This window comes from Littorina saxatilis, linkage group LG3, assembly GCF_037325665.1.
Source record: "Littorina saxatilis isolate snail1 linkage group LG3, US_GU_Lsax_2.0, whole genome shotgun sequence".
Taxonomy (NCBI): domain Eukaryota; kingdom Metazoa; phylum Mollusca; class Gastropoda; order Littorinimorpha; family Littorinidae; genus Littorina; species Littorina saxatilis.
Genome location: NC_090247.1, coordinates 28,644,653 through 28,665,680, shown reverse-complemented (window position 1 = coordinate 28,665,680; position 21,028 = coordinate 28,644,653). Strand labels below are relative to the sequence as shown.

General features: G+C 43.9%; 1 protein-coding gene and 1 long non-coding RNA gene across 2 annotated transcripts; both read left to right on the top strand.

Moving 5' to 3' along the window:
* The first annotated feature begins 3,637 nt into the window (after positions 1–3,637).
* LOC138962073 (uncharacterized) lies at positions 3,638–4,594 on the top strand. Its single transcript, XR_011454391.1, has 2 exons — positions 3,638–3,962; positions 4,555–4,594. It is a non-coding gene; the product is annotated as an uncharacterized lncRNA (long non-coding RNA).
* Positions 4,595–4,719: 125 nt separating this feature from the next.
* On the top strand, positions 4,720–10,491 carry LOC138961154 (uncharacterized). Its single transcript, XM_070332753.1, has one exon. The coding sequence runs from the start codon at positions 4,720–4,722 to the stop codon at positions 10,489–10,491; it is 5,772 nt and encodes a 1,923-aa protein (XP_070188854.1).
* The last annotated feature ends 10,537 nt before the right edge of the window (positions 10,492–21,028 follow it).

Here is a 21,028-nt window from a genome sequence, read left to right as displayed (position 1 = left end):
TTTAAAGTAATATGAGATACGTTGCCTTCACGTATAAAAACTGCACGCACAGCGATCGACAGTGGGAATACCCGCAGTGATAGGGGTGGAGTATGCACGTAACGTGGTATCTAACGCTCAAAAGTTGTCAAAAAGAAGGTCACAGTGTTCACGTATTATCGAGACACCGACACATTTGCACTAAAATCCATTCTAGGGGAGCTTTTCCATTATTTTTTCTACCGTAGGGATTGAATTCATTCCACTGAACAGATTTAACTACAAAATACATTTGAACGAGCGGTATTTTGCTTTCTGTGTCTGCTTTTCGAAGTGAATCGAGGCGAGCACACTCAATAGGCCCACAGAAGGATACGCGACGTAAGTCTCAGCGCCTTGTCGTTCGTGGGGTCATGCTCTTGACACATCGGCGACTACGATGTATACAAACCAGAATTATGAAATATGGACTGAAGCGTGAAGGAAAGATTCCAGAAAATATTGAGCATCCTTACACCCTTCTCGGATGGTTGGACTTGATAAAATCTGACATACGTTGCGCTGACGTATGGAAGGGTTTGCTACGTGAATACGTACCTAATCACCACACGCAGCGCGACCCGCATGTGAGATAGGTGTCCTGGTAGGTGACGTAGCTGATAAGGACGCAGTTTCTAAATCTCCCTATTGTTTTATAGAGCAATGTGTTATTCATTGATATGTGTGTGATTGCACGTTAAAGGCACAGTAAGCCTCCCGTAAACCATCACAGAGCTCCCCGAGCGTCTAAATACAGTACAAGCATACTTCCATTTGAACGCTCACCGAACGGGAACATCCTGGCTGCTTTCTGTCGAGCGTGAGACATTTTCAAAGAATTTATTTTCGTAGACTTGTTCCGTTAACAACAACGGCGCCTCGTTTTTGCGCTAGACCTAACTTTTAAAATCTAAATAATAAATTGACAGCTTGTTACACAAACATTCTTTAATCATAAAAGAATTCGTTTTTCATCAAGACAAGATCAGAACAATTCGAAGTTGTAAAAGTTTAAAAAAAGAAAAGCCCGGAAGCAGGGTCACGCAAGGGTCGTAGCAGACGACGGCCGGTTTATCAGTGCAAATCGCCGTTCCTCTCAACAGTCAAAAGCCATCGCTAGAGTTCTTGTGAACCACAGCCGTTGTTTCGTGCATAAAAAAAACGTGCTATTGTAGATAAGCTCACGTCGAGTCGCATTCAAATGACTAACTATGACGACCGTGCATTGTGAAAAGGGAAAACTGGATCACACGGGTTCACGATGGCTCAGGGGTAAGATAAACCACGCAAAAATAAATTCTTTGAAAATTGTTCGCTCTTTACGGAGGGCACCTAGGATGTTCTCAATTGGTGAGTGTTTAAATGAAATGGTGTTTGTACTGTGTGTAAAAGCCTGACCGTATCTGTGATGGTTTACGGGAGGCTTACTCTGCCTTTAAATAATGTTATGTCACACGCTTTCCTTCTTTGCCACTACTAAAGCAAACGTGTGCAAGATGTAGAGGTTACATGCCGAGTCTCAGTGATTATTAAAAATAATGGTCGAAGTTGGCGGATCATGAAAAATGCGAGCTTCAGCGAGCTTTTTCATGACCGCGAACTGAGACCATTATTTTTAATAATCACTGAGACGAGGTGTGTAACCTCTTTATTCCTCCTTTCTTCAGTTATTCAAAGAAAACAGGAGTTTTTGAGCGAAAGTTTGATCGAATCCGAATCACTCAACCAGTCAACCTGCGCAGGCGATCGATTAATGCGCGGTTGTATAGTTCCGTGCAAATCATTCCATTCTGTTAACACTTCTTGTCAGTTTCCCTGTTTTAGACTAAAATCAAGTACACAGATATGCTGTTATTCTGCTGTGGCGGTAAAGGCAGATATTGTGTGTTCTGTTTATGTTTTAGTATCGTTTCGGATAATGTTCTTTCGTCAAATAGGACTAGCAGACGAACTTTTGCACCCGTGTTCCAACGTTAATTACTGTATGAAGTTCAGTTTTCTGGGGAAAATAGTGTATGAAACCGCTTTATGTTGTTTAAATTGATGAGATGTGTGCATTTGGTTGCGTGTGATCTGTTTATAAAATGAAATATTGTTGAAAACTGACCGTCGGATTGCAGTCAGTGTTGTCGAAGAAACTGCGTTAAAAGAAGGGGAACTACTCTTGTCGGCAAGAGTATGAGTTACTTGCCTTGGGAATCTGCTTGTGATGAACGGTGTGTGCACGGCAGATCTAGATTCAGAAAACAACCTAACTCATGGATTTTATATGGAGATTCATGTGTTCAGGCCTGTAGTTGTTAATTTAAATGCGGTATGTTTGTATTGTTTGCTCCAGAGATGTATATTTCGTACGTATAGAGCGTTCGGAACTTTTCAGTCGCAAAAGTAGTACCAAAACAGAACAGCTTCTCAACCCATTGCACTATCAGGGACGTAGCACCCGGTAGGGCATGTAGGGCGACCGCCCGACCACTTTTTCCGTAAAAAAAAAAAAAAAGAGAGAGAGAGAGAGAGAGAGAGAGAGAGAGAAGAGAGAGAGAGAGAGAGAGAGAGAGAGAGAGAGAGAGAGAGAGAGAGAGAGAGAGAGAGAGATCTACCAACAGAACACCCCACGTAGTATTCACGCGATGGCATAAGGTCGGTTTTTTGGGGGTTTTTTTTGTGTGTGTTAGTCTTGGTCAACTGCTGGAATAGGATGACGTCTTATTTTGACGAGAACGTCACACGTGACGAGTTCCGTCAGGCCATAAAAGTATTGGCGCCAATTTAGTGAAAATTGCTTCTTCGTCCGTCTGCTCCCATGAGAAACAATGGAGGTAAGAAATGTTTTGTATATTCTGTGTGTGAAGCTGGGGTCAGACTGAGGGGTGAGTGATTGTGTGTCAACCGTAAGTACGCCATAACAATTGAGTAACACAGTAACTTGTGGGGTTAACAGTGTCACATGAAACAACATGTAGAGAGAGAATTGAACAATGGACACAAGTGTGCATCCTGGTTGTGATGGATCGAAAACGCGCTAAAAATATTCTGACAAATCCCTCTATTTTTCAGTCATCACTCAGGCTGCCAATGTTGATGGCTGGACGGATCAATAAATTGCTTGTTTAGAAGTAAACCAGTTTGTCAATCCTTGCTTTTTAACACACTAGACAATAATGAAGACGAAAGTCATTTGAAGTAAGTGCTCATCACATTCAACGTATCGGAATTTAGATATAAATGTAAGTCGATTGATAATCACTGATACATTCACCAGCCCGTTGTTTGGTGGAGGATGGAAAGATGATTAGATGGAACTGAGCTCAGAAGGCACGAAATCGCATCATGTTTTCTTTCTTTTTTAGACCATTACAAGGGGACGGGAAGGGGGGGGGGGGGGGGGGGGGGTAGTGTAAGCCCCATATTTCCTTAGCTGTCTCAGCATTTTGTCTTCCATTTTTTTCCGCCCTACCACTTTTATTAGGTGTGCTACGTCCCTGACTATCGAGGATTCAGGCTGTTGCTGGCTCGTTATTTGTTTGGTTGCTGGGTCATTATCGAAAAATAACTAGCTCTACAAGTTTACAGAGGTAAAGAAGCAGAGGGGGGGAATAATGTATGTTACACTGTGAAAGGCGCCACGCGAAATCCTATGCCATATCCATCTTTAAATCATGTTAGTCCAAATCTGTTCCAGATCCAGCTTTTTGTTGTTCTTTTTGATCAGTAAAGTTCTACAAGTTTGATAGTTTTTAGATTTTATTTAGCTATTAATTTTACAACAAATATGTGTAAAATAGATTCAAGGTTTATTCAGAATATGCAGGAACATTTTGCTGTAAGAATGAGGTGCGCTTCCTGTTCCGGCGCTTCCTGTCTGCCATTTTTCTTAGTATAAGCCACAGTTTTTTGTTCCATTAACATCAGCCATAAACATGACGCACAAAGGCCATCATTGGGTAAATATTGTTCAATTTGTTTCTATTGTTAATTTTCTATTCAGGAATAATTATATTTGTCTTGTAGTAAGGAAAAGTTTATTGTTTTGTACGTTTTTTGGTACAGTCTTTCACCATGTGGTGTTTCAGTATTCGCCATGATGTGCGCACTTTTACAAAGTTTATTTCACTGTTTAATTAGTGTTCAGTGTGTCAAATTCAAGTAAGAGTGGTATTTTATACATGTTTGCCTTTTATTTAAACTGTTGGTAGTGTATGGAAATGCATTTGTGCCAAAGGATAACGTTTCATAGTTATTTTGTTTTTAACCATTTTCCCAGTCAACAGTGTGCTTACCTGTGATTCAGAATAAGTTTTTGGTTTGTTTTGTTATTCCCTTTTGTGTGAAGTGTGTAAGAGATAAAGGTAATGATCAGAGCTCTTTTTCTATGTTGGTAGAATTCTTATTATCTCCCTTTAAGTGTAACAGAACAGTTTTCAAAATGACAAGTTTCACAGGTTGTTTCCCTTTGTTTTTGTAGTGTCAGTAATGTTAGTAGTTGCTGTTCATTATTAGTATGGTTGAGTGATTGTTATGTTATATTGTTTTCAGTTTGACGGTGCAGTATGTTGATTAAACATCACAAGTTCAACTACTCATCAGTTCTGCCAGGCTTGTTTTGTGCGGCTGTGACAGTCAAACCAATGGCTAACCCATGCCTGGACAACCACGTCTGACTCCAACCCACAGCAACGAATAAATCAGAGCATCATCAACATGAGTCAGTCAGAGGAGTCAACCAGACCAAAACGTGAAGTCAGATACACAGAAAAGTACCAACTATACAAAGAAGAAATGGACGCCAAGAAAGGTCAAAATGCTAAACCACCAAGTGCTACAGTCACACCAAAGGAAGACACTTTCAAAGACACTTACGAAGCATGGAAAAGAGGTATGCAAACCATACGTCAGAACCTAAAACACCAACTGTCTGATGAAGAGCTCACCAACGTAATACAGACAGCAGAAAATTTACGGAAGTGTGTTTTAGAAGCTTTCATGAACATTAAAACTCCTGACCACTTGACGCGGAGGAGAATGGACTGCTGCTCTGCCAACACCAACAACATTGTATCGCTAGCGCAAATACGCATGAGTGAAACAGATCAGCTTGCTTGGAACCAAGAAGAAGAAACAGCACGCCTGCGTGTCATGTTGGACACGGAATATGCCCATTCAGTCTATGGGTCTAAAACCTCTGGTTCTGGCAGAAGTTGTAGCAGCAGCGCTTCCTTGTGGTCATCACAGGAGAGTATTGCTACAAAACGAGCTGAGGCGTTGGCTAAGCTTGCAGCTCAGGAAGTCGAGATGCAGGCACGGCAAGACATTGCGGCAGAGAGAGCACGCCTGGACCGCTTCGAGGCAGAACAGAACATCAGGGCTACAAAAGCCATGATCAAAGCTTATGATGAGCTGGGGCACCCAGAAGCAAGACCCACCGTCCGTCAGGGAGCCCATGAGGATAACGTGACCACCCATAACCAGACTCTCGTCAACGACAACCGTCAGCCGCCTTGCGCTCACGTCAGTTACAGTCGCTTGCCACCATGTGAGCCGTCTACTTTCACTGGTGACCCACTTCAGTTCGTCAAGTGGAAGCGATCATTCGAGGGCTTGATTGGTCACACGCACATTTCATACGCAGAGAAGCTGGCCCTGCTTGAGCGCTACACCGCCGGAGAAGCGTATGAATGTATCGAGGGAGCATTCTTCAGGTTCGACACTGAAGCATACGACGACGCATGGAGAACGCTGAACGAACGCTATGGACATCCATCTGTAATACTGAACGCCTTCAGAAAGAAACTCAACAACTGGCCAAAGGTGGGAGGAAGAGAGTACAACGATCTGCGAAGATTTTCAGACTTCCTCGTCACCGTGGATAACGCCTCACCCCACATCCCGGGTCTCAAGCATCTTGATGACGAAGAGGAGAATAAGAAGCTGCTACAGAAGCTACCAGACTGGATCATCACAAAGTGGGGAAACGTGGTAGCACAACATGATACAGACGGCCGTAGTTACCCAAGCTTCCATTGTTTCACCCAGTTTCTCGCCTCACAGGCCAAAGTCGCGACTAGGCCAGTGTGCTCTCTACAAGCTCTAAAAGAGGACAAAGGAGAGACCAAACCATCACATCTTACCAAGTACAGAGGACCTAACCGTACAGCCGTAAGCATGGCAACGACTACAGATCAGCAGGTGAACTACACACAAAACACTCCAGATGTCGACTCACAATCTACTCGCAAGCTTTGTGTCTTTTGCAAACAGACCAACCATTTTCTACCAAACTGTCAAACCTTTCAAGCCAGGCCTGCTGAAGAACGAAGAACTTTCGTTAAGGAGCAGAGACGGTGTTTCAGGTGTTTGCGAACAGGTCACCATGCGAAAGACTGTAAAAACCATCACACCTGCAAGAAATGCCAAGGCAAACACCCCTCAGCGCTCCATGACGATAATTTTGTCAACAAGAAAGGAGACCGCACCAGAGACGCTGCAGGTACGCAAGCCACAGAAACAACAGCAACAACCTGCAAGGTGTCATGCAACGCTTCCTCACACAGTGCGTTGACGGTTCCAGTGTGGATATCCACAAAGCAAGATCCTGACAAGGAAAGATTAGTCTACGCCCTCATAGACTCACAAAGCGACACAACCTTCGTTGAACGTTCAGTCGTAGACTTCTTGAATCCATCCTCCAGAGAAACCACGCGTCTCAAGATAGAGACACTCAGAGACGACATCCAGTCAGGGATTGTATGCGACAGAGTCTCGGACCTGCGTGTGCGAGCCTACAACAGTGACACTTTTGTTGAGCTACCACCTGCCTACTCCATTGATTACATTCCTTTGCGACAAAGCACCATACCCACTTGCAACACTGCAAAAAGCTGGAGCCATCTGCAGCAGATTGCGCATGAGTTACCTCCCCTACTCAACTGTGATCCTGGCGTTCTCATCGGGTTCAACTGTTCTCATGCGTTCCTGCCCAGACAATACATAGTCGGTGGTGACTCGGAGCCGTTTGCAGTGAGGACAGATCTAGGATGGGGCATCGTTGGGAAAACCTCGCCGACGTCACAAGGTTCCTCATCTGAGAACGTAAGCGTCTGCAATCGTGTCACAACCAAAGAACTCCCAGTCATCAAACCAAAGGACGCATGTCGTATATTGGAAAGAGACTTTGAGCAGGACGAAAAAGATGGCAAGCCCACTTCACAAGAAGATGAGTTGTTCATGAACATTCTCAGCGCAAACGTTGCAAGAGACAGTGACGGACACCTACAGATGCCGCTTCCCTTCAAGAAAAAACCTGTTCTTCCAAACAACTACGTACTGGCAGCCCAACGTTTGGAACACTTGAAGAAGAAGCTACAAAGAAACACAGAGTACTACAATGAGTACAACGAGTTCATGAACGACATCATAAGAAGAGGTGATGCAGAAGAAGCCAAAGAAACCACAGACCAAGAATGGTATATACCACATCATGGTGTTTTCCATCCTCAGAAGAAGAAACTCAGAGTTGTCTTTGACTGTTCTGCAAAGTTCAACAACACGTGCCTCAACGACCATCTACTTGTCGGCCCAAACCTCATTAACAACTTGGTGGGCATCCTCAGTCGATTTCGACAGCACTCTGTCGCTTTCACCTGCGACGTGGAGAAAATGTTCCACCAGTTCCGAGTGACTGAAGAACACTGTGACTTCCTACGTTTTCTCTGGTGGAAAGACGGCAACCTCACAGACAGCCCCGCTGTGTACCGAATGAAGGTACATCTGTTCGGAGCTGCTTCCTCTCCAGGCTGCGCCAACTACGGACTCAAACATCTAGCCAAAGAAAACCAGGACAAGTTCACAGAAGGGTCTCACTTCATTGAAAGGGACTTCTATGTGGATGATGGGCTATCCAGCCAGCCGACAGAGGAGAAAGCCATTAACCTCATCAAAGAAGCGGTAGCAGTCTGCTCCACAGGAGGCCTGAGACTCCACAAATTCGCATCCAACAGTCACAAGGTGATGGAGTCGATTCCAATGTCAGAACGCAACGGAAACATGCAAACGATGGACCTCAACTTCCATGATCTGCCGCTGGAACGAACTCTTGGAATGCAGTGGTCTATAGACAACGACACTCTCCATTTCTCCTTCATGCCCAGTGAGCGGCCATGCACACGACGAGGCATCCTAGCCATTGTTGCCTCTTTGTATGATCCCTTGGGGCTGATCGCACCATACGTTCTGACGGGCAAACAGATTCTGCAAGAGGTTTGTCACAAAGGCACCAAATGGGACGATCCTGTGCCGATAGAACTGCAGTCAGCATGGAACACCTGGAAAGAAGACATGGATCAGCTGAAACTCGTTTCTATCCCAAGGTGTTACTACCCAACCAACTTTGGTTCTATCACCAACGTCCAGCTTCATCACTTCTCAGACGCCAGTACCACAGGCTATGGAATGTGCACCTACCTGAGACTGGTGAATGCTGAGGGTCAAACGCACTGTTCTCTTGTCGCTGCCAAGGCAAGAGTGGCTCCCAAGAAAATTGTGAGCATTCCTCGTCTCGAACTGGCAGCTGCCGTTGTGGCTGCAGAGGTTGGTCACGCCATCAAACAAGAACTCAGCTACACCATCAGTGAAGAATTCTTCTGGACAGACTCTCGTGTAGTGCTGGGCTACATCAATAACGAGGCAAGGAGGTTCCATGTTTTCGTTGCCAATCGAGTGCAGAAGATCAGAAACCTCTCAGGCCCAAGTCAATGGCATTACGTCCCATCTGAAGACAATCCTGCAGATCACGCTTCAAGAGGTTTAAGAGCAGCTGAGCTGATGCACAGCAAATGGTTTTCCGGACCCAAGTTTCTGTGGGAAACTAAGCTCTCCCTACCCTCGGCTACGTCATCAGCTCTCAAGCCTGAAGACCCAGAAGTTCGCACTGCCTTGACAACCCAAACTACGTCCTGTGCAGTAGATTTGGATGACAGACTATCTCGTTTCTCAAGCTGGAATGTGGCAGCACGTGTGATGACAAGAATCTTGCGACTCAACAAGTCTCGCGACAAAAGCTCAACAGCAGAACTTTCTGTGGAGGAAATTCACAATGCCAAACTCTCCATCATCAGAGGTGTCCAGTCTCAGTTCTTGGCAGCAGAAATCTCATGTCTTTCCAAGAAGGGAAGTTTGCCTCAAACGAACAAGCTTCATCGCACCGAGCCATTCCTGCAAGACGCAATTCTTCGTGTTGGTGGGAGACTCAAGAAAGGTTCATTCTCCATGGGTGAAAAGCATCCCATCATTCTCCCCAAGAACTCTCACGTCACAAGACTCGTGATACTCCATTGTCACGAGAAAATCAAGCACCAAGGTAGAGGAATGACGCTCAACGAAATCCGCTCCCAAGGCTTCTGGGTACCTGGAGGCTCCAAGCAGGTTGCGAAGGTTCTCAGCAAGTGTGTCGTCTGCAGAAAGCTGCGAAGTGACGCCCAAGGTCAACAGATGGCTGATCTACCCAAAGAAAGAGTCGAACCATCCCCTCCCTTCACGTACGTGGGAATGGACTGCTTCGGCCCTATGTTGGTGAAGAACGGAAGAAAGGAAGTGAAGCGCTACGGTCTTCTCTTCACCTGTTTCTGCTCCAGAGCGGTTCATCTTGAAATGCTCGACGATATGACCACAGACTCGCTCATCAACGGCATTCGCTGCTTCATCGCAATCAGGGGTGCTGCGCAGAAGATTTTCTGTGACCAAGGTACCAACTTTGTGGGAGCAGACAATGAACTCAGGAGTGCATTGAAAGAAATGGATGAAGATGAACTCAAACAGCGGCTTAGAGACCACCAAATCCAGTTTGTCTTCAACACTCCATACGCAAGCCACGCAGGGGGTGTGTGGGAGAGACAAGTACAGACCGTGAAATCAGTGCTACGAGCCACGACTGCACTCTGCCCCGGACGACTTGACGACTCGTCTCTTCGTACAATGTTGTACGAAGCCACGGCCATCGTGAACTGTCGACCCATCACTGCTGTTCATCAAGGTGACCCAACCTCACCAGAACCCCTCACTCCAAACCACATCCTCACCATGAAATCCAGTGTTCCCCTTCCCCCACCAGGCAAGTTCATGACAGAGGACTTGTTTCTGCGAAAGCGCTGGCGTCGCGTCCAGTTCCTGGCACAGCAGTTCTGGTCAAGATGGCGCAAGGAGTACATCCTGGCACTCACCCAACGACAGAAGTGGCTTCACCCCAAGAGGAACCTCAAGGTGGGAGACGTGGTTCTGATGAAAGACCAAGAACTGCCCCGCAACCAGTGGCCACTGGCAAGAGTGGTTGCAGCATCACCAGATGACGACGGTCTTGTTCGCCATGTGACCTTGAACATTGCAGCCAAAGATCTCGACAAAAATGGCAAAAGACGTTCCAAGCTTTCTGTTGTCGAGCGACCTGTCCACAAGCTCATCCTCATCCTCGAGAGCAACTGACTTTATGTGGAGGATCAGTGACCATAAGCAGTATTTGTGACAATCATTGTTGCGCCTGTGTGAATGAGCATAGAAATTTCCATGATTCATGTTTAATTTTTAGTTCTTGTATTACAAGTACTTTTATGAATCCTGTAAATTGGTGGGAGTGTGAAAGGCGCCACGCGAAATCCTATGCCATATCCATCTTTAAATCATGTTAGTCCAAATCTGTTCCAGATCCAGCTTTTTTGTTGTTCTTTTTGATCAGTAAAGTTCTACAAGTTTGATAGTTTTTAGATTTTATTTAGTCATTACTTTTACAACAAATATGTGTAAAATAGATTCAAGGTTTATTCAGAATATGCAGGAACATTTTGCTGTAAGAATGAGGTGCGCTTCCTGTTCCGGCGCTTCCTGTCTGCCATTTTTCTTAGTATAAGCCACAGTTTTTTGTTCCATTAACATCAGCCATAAACATGACGCACAAAGGCCATCATTGGGTAAATATTGTTCAATTTGTTTCTATTGTTAATTTTCTATTCAGGAATAATTATATTTGTCTTGTAGTAAGGAAAAGTTTATTGTTTTGTACGTTTTTTGGTACAGTCTTTCACCATGTGGTGTTTCAGTATTCGCCATGATGTGCGCACTTTTACAAAGTTTATTTCACTGTTTAATTAGTGTTCAGTGTGTCAAATTCAAGTAAGAGTGGTATTTTATACATGTTTGCCTTTTATTTAAACTGTTGGTAGTGTATGGAAATGCATTTGTGCCAAAGGATAACGTTTCATAGTTATTTTGTTTTTAACCATTTTCCCAGTCAACAGTGTGCTTACCTGTGATTCAGAATAAGTTTTTGGTTTGTTTTGTTATTCCCTTTTGTGTGAAGTGTGTAAGAGATAAAGGTAATGATTAGAGCTCTTTTTCTAAGTTGGTAGAATTCTTATTATCTCCCTTTAAGTGTAACAGAACAGTTTTCAAAATGACAAGTTTCACAGGTTGTTTCCCTTTGTTTTTGTAGTGTCAGTAATGTTAGTAGTTGCTGTTTATTATTAGTATGGTTGAGTGATTGTTATGTTATATTGTTTTCAGTTTGACGGTGCAGTATGTTGATTAAACATCACAAGTTCAACTACTCATCAGTTCTGCCAGGCTTGTTTTGTGCGGCTGTGACATACACGCTTTGGAGCATGTGCAAGAACGGATTCAAACTCGAAATCGTCCCTCCAAAAGCCCCAAAATGCACACACGACTTTTATTTCTCCTGCTGTTATCGTTTCTTCTGTTAACAAATTCTTCAACGCTGAGAATACTGAAAACGACATCCCAGACGACAGTACTGTTTCCATACGCGAATTTAGCTGCCCTTGGAAACTGGCTCGCTCAGGAGGCCTGTTAGTCTGAAACTAGAAGGACAGAGTTCTGAACATAGATGACAAAGATCCCGGAAAGAACAAACATTTCGCGGATGCAGACACAGAAAGACGTCATGAAGATTGCGATGCTTCAAAAGATACAGACTGTGACGATGACTGTGACGTCGTTCACATATACTGAGACGTCATTCATAGTTGTTCGGTCACTTCCGTCAAAAAGTAGATCTCTCGACAATGGCTGCTCCTGTGTTTAGGTTTGTCAAGCTTGAGTACGCAAAACGTGTTTGTTCTCTCCTCTGTTGAAGCTGTGAGACATAAATGCTATTCCGACTTGGTCGTGTGACAGAGTTTTCTTCCACACTCGATTAGCTGATGTCTAACTCAGCCTGACGGCTTCGTTAGACAATCAACGTAATCTCGTGTGGAAGAAAACGTCTGTCACACGACCAAGTCTGAATAGCAGGTAATGTTGTCGTAGTAGTTTGAGTGTACAGCGCTTTGAGCAGGGTTGAACCCTGGATACATGCGCTGTATACATATTATGCATTACTATCATTAAAACAAAACCCTAATCTGGTGCCAGAAAAAAAAGTTAAGCCTGCATATAGACGTCCGACGTTTGGTTCGACCACAAACATGTTATGGCGATTATGCATGACAGTCATCAAACGGAAACAGTTTTCTAGGACTTCTTCTCGAGGAGTTTCCGTGGAGAGAAGTACGTGTTATGACTTATGTAACTCTGACAGACTTCAAAATAGCCATTACTTCAAATCAGGCCCCCGATTCAAAAACCGGTTGCTCTGCTCAACTTTCAAATTGTGCCATAATTTTATTTTATATGTCAATTTTCCCTGTGTATGTGAGATCCCCCAACAGATACAATGCTCATAGTTTGCTGAATTTATTTCTTTTATGTTTCGATCGTTTCACAAATGGTCACTTCTTCTCCTTTTCCAGACAGAACACATCTTGCTTTGGTCAAGTTTCTTGATAGCTTTCGTTGAAAATATATGTATTGTGGTACACTGTATTTTTATTACCAAAACATCTAATCGCGCTAAGATTATCACTTCTCATACGGGCACATTTTATTTCTTTATTTGACTTGTGGGTGTATGTGCGTGTGTGTCTTCAAGTGTTTTGCGTGTGTGCGGTTTGGAAGGAAGTGGTGGTGATTACACCTACCGCAGTAAAAACCAATAATAATAATAATTGTCAGTAAGTACTGGTGTCACATGACTGATGTGAACCAGTTGATTGGCTAATGGCGATGCGCTAAAACTGTTAGCGCACTCTTGGAGTGCGCTAACTTTTCCACAGAGCGTATTCTTGCGCCCTTTGCCTAAGCAAGACTGTGCTCTCATCCTCAGAATTAATTAATGACATGTAGCTTATATTCTCCACAATACCAAATGACCATAAATTCCCTGCTTCTCAATTAAAGCAGAAGTGGGGTTTTTTTTCTGACAGATTGCATGTGCCTGTGCCAGTGCCAGTGATCTAAAAAAATAGAAGCCGCTGTGTTTCATCTAATTTTCGCCGAATTGCATAGATTCTTCTCATATGCCGTGTTAGTGGCATGTAGCTTATCATCCACATTACCAAATGATGAGTTAGTATACAATTCCCAGCGGCTAACAGAAAACACAAGTGTTATTCCGATAACGTACCAGCAAGACCAGTTTGGAAGACTGACTCGATCGATTCTGTAGCAGACAACACAGAAATACGACTACATCAGTTCAGTAAATGAATGGTTTCAGAATTATTATTTCAAAGCAAGAACAATCGTAATCGAAAACGTGTAAGGTTCAGAACGTTCTTACCATATATAAGATTTATTAGCAGCCTGCCTTTAAATGCGTACAGACTCAGTGCAGACTGCAGTCGTTCCATTGCCCAGGTTGGCAGGTAGCCTAGCAGACGACATTAACCCCGCTCAGCAAATTAACATGTTGGGCAAATGTGAACGAAAAAACGATGGGGATATAATACGTGTAGGGTTCAGAGCATTCTTACCGTTCATATTTAGTATCAGACTCCCCGATGAGTGAAGATAGAACACGAGAAAAATGCCACATTTGTTTTGAAAATGTGCGAACCGTCGAGTCCCGCTTTGAGTCAATTAACCATATCCACATATCGAGACTCTGGGAGTTACTTCCCTTGTTTTAGGAAGCAAACACACACAAATGCTGCTAACAAGCGCTGTGCTTGGGGACAATGTAAAACGGATGATAGGTATCCTGAACGCTGTGTTGGCGTGAAATTCATCCCATTTGTGAAACCGGGAAAGCATCTGTACCATCTAGATCGCTGCCTTCGCTGGATAAAAGCCTGCAATCGCCCAGCTTACCAGTTGAACGTCAACACAATCAAGTCGTACACGTACATTTGCAGCAAGGTCAGATCTCGCACGACTTTGATTCAAGGCCTATTGCTAATTTTTTGATGGTTTGGTCTCAGTGTCACAAAAATATGACGATCTAATCAATCACTGATTTAAAAAACAAGTATGTTGCCCTATATCCATTGACATTCTTAGTGAAATAGATCTATTTGAAATAGTATTTCACTGCCCCGACCGGCGAACTTGTTGCCGGCTGTATTGAGCTTGTGTGTTCGTGTAGGCTTACTCAAAAAGTCAAAATCACAGTCGTCTCCGAAACAAGCAATAATCAGAGTTGGGGGGGAAAACATTTCGTTTGTTCAGTTTTGTTTTGTTCTTGATAGTTTGTTTATCTCTCACACACACACACACACACACACACACACACACACACACACACACACACACACACACACACACACACATACATACATACATACACAAACACACGCGCGCACGCACACACATTGCACGTACGCGCACATACACACACCTACTGAGATATGCCTAACATACACGCACGCTTGCAAACACACACATAATACGCAAACGCAGTTTAATTTCCTCAATACAAGGCGAAAGGCACACACACACCACACACAAATAAACACACACACGCAGTCCCACACACACACACACACACACACACACAACCCTTACACACACAAATAAACCCACACACGCAGTCAACCCCCCCCCCACACACACACACACACACACAACCCTCACACACACAAATAAACACACACACGCAGTCCACCCCCCCCCACACACACACACACAACCCTCTCTGACACACACACCCGCCCAACCCCAGCGTCCAACTCAACTTTCACCAACAACCATACCCTACTCTCACTATCGCTCTCTCTCTCTCTCTCTCACACACACACACACACACACACACACACACACACACACACACACACACACATACATACACAAACACACGCGCGCACGCACACACATTGCACGTACGCGCACATACACACACCTACTGAGATATGCTTAACATACACGCACGCTTGCAAACACACACATAATACGCAAACGCAGTTTAATTTCCTCAATACAAGGCGAAAGGCACACACACACCACACACAAATAAACACACACACGCAGTCCCACACACACACACTCACAACCCTCACACACACAAATAAACTCACACACGCAGTCAACCCCCCCCCCACACACACACACACACACAACCCTCACACACACAAATAAACACACACACGCAGTCCATCCCCCCCCCCACACACACACACAACCCTCTCTGACACACACACCCGCCCAACCCCAGCGTCCAACTCAACTTTCACCAACAACCATACCCTACTCTCACTATCGCTCTCTCTCTCTCTCACACACACACACACACACACACAAGCTCACGCAAGCACAGCCACACACACACACACAGCACGCGCATACACACACACTGACACACATCACACACAGCACGCGCATATACACACACACTGACACACATCACACACACACACCCACACACACCTTTCGCAGTTCGCTCACAGTTCTTCTCTTTTCCATTGTCGCCATCTTCGAAGCTTGCTTCGCTTTTCAGGGGAGATAACCCGTTTATCACATTCGCTGCTGACTTGTGGGTCAAGTCTATTCAAGGGGAGTCACTCCGCATAGTCAATCCGTCGAAGCTCGACTGGAGGTTTCGAATCGCAAATAAAGAAGAGCCTTTCTCCGAGTTCAAATGAGGTCTCTCTGAAAGATCATCACTGTTCAGATTAACGCTACACTGGAATTTACCAACAGAAATTAAAATGCGTGTGACGAAAGCACGACACACTTGAGACACCCCACACAAAAGTAGATCTTTACTGTGCACGACCTGACCACACAGTTATGCCTATTCAAATGCGCATTGCAAAATGTGCGTTTGGAATCTTCTTTTTTCTATGGCGGTACTGACAATATCGTTATTGAAACAATCCCAGTGCACTAAGGGATTTATAGAGCAAATCTCGAAAATAATTATTGAACTCAGCGCTATGCGCTTCGTTCAATAATGAATTTTCTCGATTTGCTCTATAAATCCCTTAGTGCACTGGGATGTCTCAATAACTTAAATAATAATAACGGGCATTTATAAAGCGCCTTATCAGAAGTTCAAAGCGCGTGACAACAATACATGTATACAAAAATCATACAATCACTGTCAGATTCAAACAACACATCATGCACATCTCACATCCCCAGACTCTATACTAAGGAACTATCCGTAGTGTTGTTGGAACAAGTGAGTTTTCAAATTGGACTTAAAAGATGAAATGGATGGAGAGTGACGTAATTGAAAGGGGAGTGAATTCCATAACTGAGGTCCATAATACGAAAACGTGCGGAAGCCATGAGCCTTGCGTTTAAAGCGACCTTGACAGAGAAGTCGAGCATCATCAGAAGAACGAAGGGTGGGAGAGGGAGTGTAGAGGGAGACCAGTTCAGAAAGATGGGCAGGTGCCGATTCAAAGATGATATTGCAGCTTTATACCTAATACGTTCAGATACAGGAAGCCAGTGAAGTTCTTTCATGAGAGGAGTGCAGGGTTGTCGATGCTGTGCTCTGAAAATGAGACGTGCAGCAGAGTGTTGTACTTTTTGCAAGGGTTGGAGAGTGGAGTCAGGGCAGCCTATGAGAAGGGAGTTGCAGTAATCTAATCTGGACAGAATGCAGGATGTAACGAGAGTTTTAGTGGCATCAACAGTGAGAAATTTTCTTATGGAACCTATTCTTCTGATCTCAAAGTAACATGTCTGACAGACTTTTTTGATGTGTTGTTTCATTGAGAGGTGGGAGTCCATGATGAACCCAAGATTCCTAGCACTATCAGAGAGAGAAATGTCACTAGAACCTACTGTGATGGAGGCTGGAAGGGAAGTGGTCGAAGAGGAAGCTCCAGAGAAAAGAAGAAATCCGCATGTGTCTGGTAAACAAAATGAACCATACCACGCTCGGTACAAAGTTACAGCAGCCAGCAAACCTAATCTCAACTATTTTTTGTCGACTTCCCGATTTGTCTTGAAAGCTGAAGGGGGAAATAGGTTCTGCAAACACAAGGTGACATTTTTCACTGTATGCTTTTCGAAATTGGAAGATCCCTTTTCAACACGTCACACACCCTTTTAACAAAATGATGTCGTTGAGCAAACAAATATCCGATTTCTCCACAAAGGCTGTGAAGACATGCAGTCGTCACGAACGTTTCTTATCGTCCCACTCCTGCTCTCCCCTGGTTATTTACACCCCCGGTATAGGGGTGTGTATAGGATTCGGTCGATGTGTTTGTTTGTTTGTTTGTTTGTGTGTGTGTTTGTGTTCGCATATAGATCTCAAGAATGAACGGACCGATCGTCACCAAACTTGGTGAACAGGTTCTATACATTCCTGAGACGGTCCTTACAAAAATTGGGACCAGTCAAACACACGGTTAGGGAGTTATTGGTGGATTAAGATTCTACAAGGACTTATAGAGGGACATATTAATGGTCAAAGGGAAATAACCTTCTCAGTTGGTGGCAGTGAGAATGGTTATTTCCCTTTGACCAACGGGGGTGTTTTTCCTACCTCGGAGGAATTTCTTGTTTATTCAGGAGTTGTATGTGTGCATCTTTTTCAAACGACTAACGGTAGCCCATCTCCGTCACTGCGCCAGTGTGTTTGGTAGGGATGGATAATTATATGTCAGTCTTTTTTTCAAGAACAAGGTTGAAGGACATTAATTAACAACAGATGTTGTGTTGTTGTTGCTGCTGCTGTCAATATTGCTAACATTAACAACCACAAAACATAACAGGAGCACAGAATCAAGACAGAAAAAAAGCAAGCTAATGCAACACAGATTTGACTTTTCAACACTAGACAAAAAGTGCGAAATTCTTCTAAAATATTATTCACTCCCTTGACTATCATCGTATCATTACCGTTAAAGTCGAGAGCAATGTGTTGGAAATAATGGACTGTCTCAGGGCTCCCCACGGGCGTCCCTCGTAGAGGATCCCGGGACCCCCACTTTCAATTTGTAGAGGGTCCATGGACCGCCACTGCAGAATTTTAGAGGGTCTCAAGGGTCCAAAAGCCGAAAAGTCCCGGTGTACTTATAAAACATTATGGTCACGCAAAGTGAATGTGTACAATAGCGGACGATTGCAGGCTGAAAAAGTATCTACGGTACGCACGATAAAGGAAATTTAGTGCGTCCCTGGACCCGCTCTTTTAAAGTTTAGTGCGTCCTGGGACCCCCTCCATAAATTTCTGGTACGTGTATTTGGCTTCTAGTGCGTATAGGACGCAGGGACGCGCACTTTGGGGAACCCCTGTACTGTCTGTAAATCGATTGCTCTGTAGTCAAATCATCTAAGGTTCCACATTGATAATATGTGCAGTTAATCACAAACCGTCTGTTGTTAGTTCTCTCAAGATCACAGAATCAAACGATCAGTGTTTAATGATGTACACGAACCGTATGTTGTTAGTTCTCTTAAGTACACAGAATCAACCGTTTCGTGTCTATAAATGCATACGCGCATTTGGTGCACTTGGGACCAAAGGGTAATGGGGAAAGCTTTCCCATAATTAGATCGGAGACTGCAGCAAATGGAGCACAAATTACGGTGGTCCAGAAGCAATTAAGTCAACGCTGTCATTGCACGCGGCGACCCTTCACTTGTACCAATAATTGCTGAGAACTTCTGCGGTCATCAATAATCATGGGAAAAGACTAAAACACTGTGTGTTTTCCCTACGATGTACTATTCGTTCAGTTGCGTTTTGAGTCCCTGCCACGGTTTTTATAAAATGTTTTTACTCGCTTGCTTCCTCAAACGGCGCATTTTGACAAGCTAATCTCAGCTCACTCTGAAAAGATTGATAGCGATTTACAGGTGCTAGGTTGCGGAAAGACTTAATGACGAAGAGAGCTCGCATACTTGAATTGACATGTCAAGCATCGGTCAATTTTGGATGGATAGATTTATGGGTACATTGGAAGTAAAATATGTGGTTTCTTTACTTATTCATTTGCTTGATTACAATTGTTTGGAAAGTGTCAGAACTCTTTGCAAAACCATATCGTTATAATTGTACGTATATCATGTAAACGCATATTTGTACACACTGCTTTGCAGCAACTGGAGCGGGCCACGAATACGAGTAATAATAATAATGAATAATATTCATATAGCGCATGTATCCATGGTTTAACCCTGCTTAAAGCCATATGTACTCGATGACTATACACGCTAATTGCTTTACCAACAGCTGGAGACATGATAAATTAAGTTCCCTGCAAAATATTGTGGTCTAGGACCCCTTCAATGTTGAGATATGTTAATTTTGATCTGGATCGTCCTATTTATAGATTTGCCAACAGAGGTAGCGTTGACGCAAGGGAAATAACTCCGCGTCTTTGTTTACATCCAAAGTTTTTGAGACTCTAAAACAAGCTGTAATGCATGTATATGGTCCGCGCATGGCGACATATCGTCATTACATGGTCTTATGGTGCGTTTGACATCGATTATGGGCAAACTACACTTTGTAAACACGGGAGCGCGTACATATGCCTTTAAAGGGCTGTACAATCAAAAGGTAGTATAACTACCACTGACTTACTTGCTGAAAAAAAAAGTACGTTAAAGCTCATTGAGTGTAAAAGGAACAAACCCAGCTTACTTTATAAATACATTGCATGCATATTGCTTTTTTTGGGAGCGAATCATTAAAAGACGAATGCTTGTTAGCTTTCTATGTTGCTATTTCGTTTGCTTAATTGTTGATGCCTTTTTGTAGAACGCCGACAGCAACGATGCACAACAACAGTGAAGATCAGTCGTAACCTCTCGGCTGCCCTGTCAACTAAATATTTTACTATTGGCATCCGCTGCCTAATTGCAGGCTACATGAATGTCCCGGGATCACACTCACTGACCCCGCCTCTTGCCACGAGGATTTTTTGTGCCGAACGAGTGACGCGAATCGGTAACAAACCTCCCTACATACGGGCAACCTAGAGCCTGTAATGGCCGCCTCTTTTAAAGGAGTAGAGCAAGGGTAGCGACTGACATGTGTCACTGATTACGGGCCTTGAAAACGTCTGTACTGGGTTTTTTTCTCTCTGAACAATAGAAGAAGTCTGTTTCTCTCTATTTTATATTATAGTGGATGTTTTGTTTGTTTTTGGTGTTTTCCATAGACTTTTTTTTATCAGTCAACCGTGTGTGAATTTAGTGAAGACATTTTGTCGCAGGTTCCGCTTCAGTGTTTGCTGACGGCAGGTTATCAGACTCTGTGTGGGACTTTGTCTGTCTGTCTGTCTGTCTGTCTGTCTGTGTCTGTCTGTGTCTGTCTGTCTGTGTCTGTGTGTGTCTCTCTCTCTCTCTCTCTCTCTCTCTCTCTCTCTCTCTCTCTCTCTCTCTCTCTCTTATTGTCTTTTTATGAAACCCACAATTTGACGAGTCTGCTCCTAACAAAACGGCGCCTCATCGCATCCTTCTTTCAGTCGAATAACCAAAATAATCACGTCTTGTTTCCCTTCCCCTTTGTTGTGGTGGGTTGTTGCGCCGTCTGCGAAACTCCCGTCACAAGCGGAGCATGAAATTGTAGTTGACAGATAAAAGAGAGACGGGATTAGGGAGACAAGAATTTCACATAATGACGGACTGTCTTTACAAAAGAAAAGTGGTCGCACACGATGTCCGGCGACAATATTCGCGTGACTGCAAGTTTGCATGCTCATAAGGTTAGATTAGTGTTCAA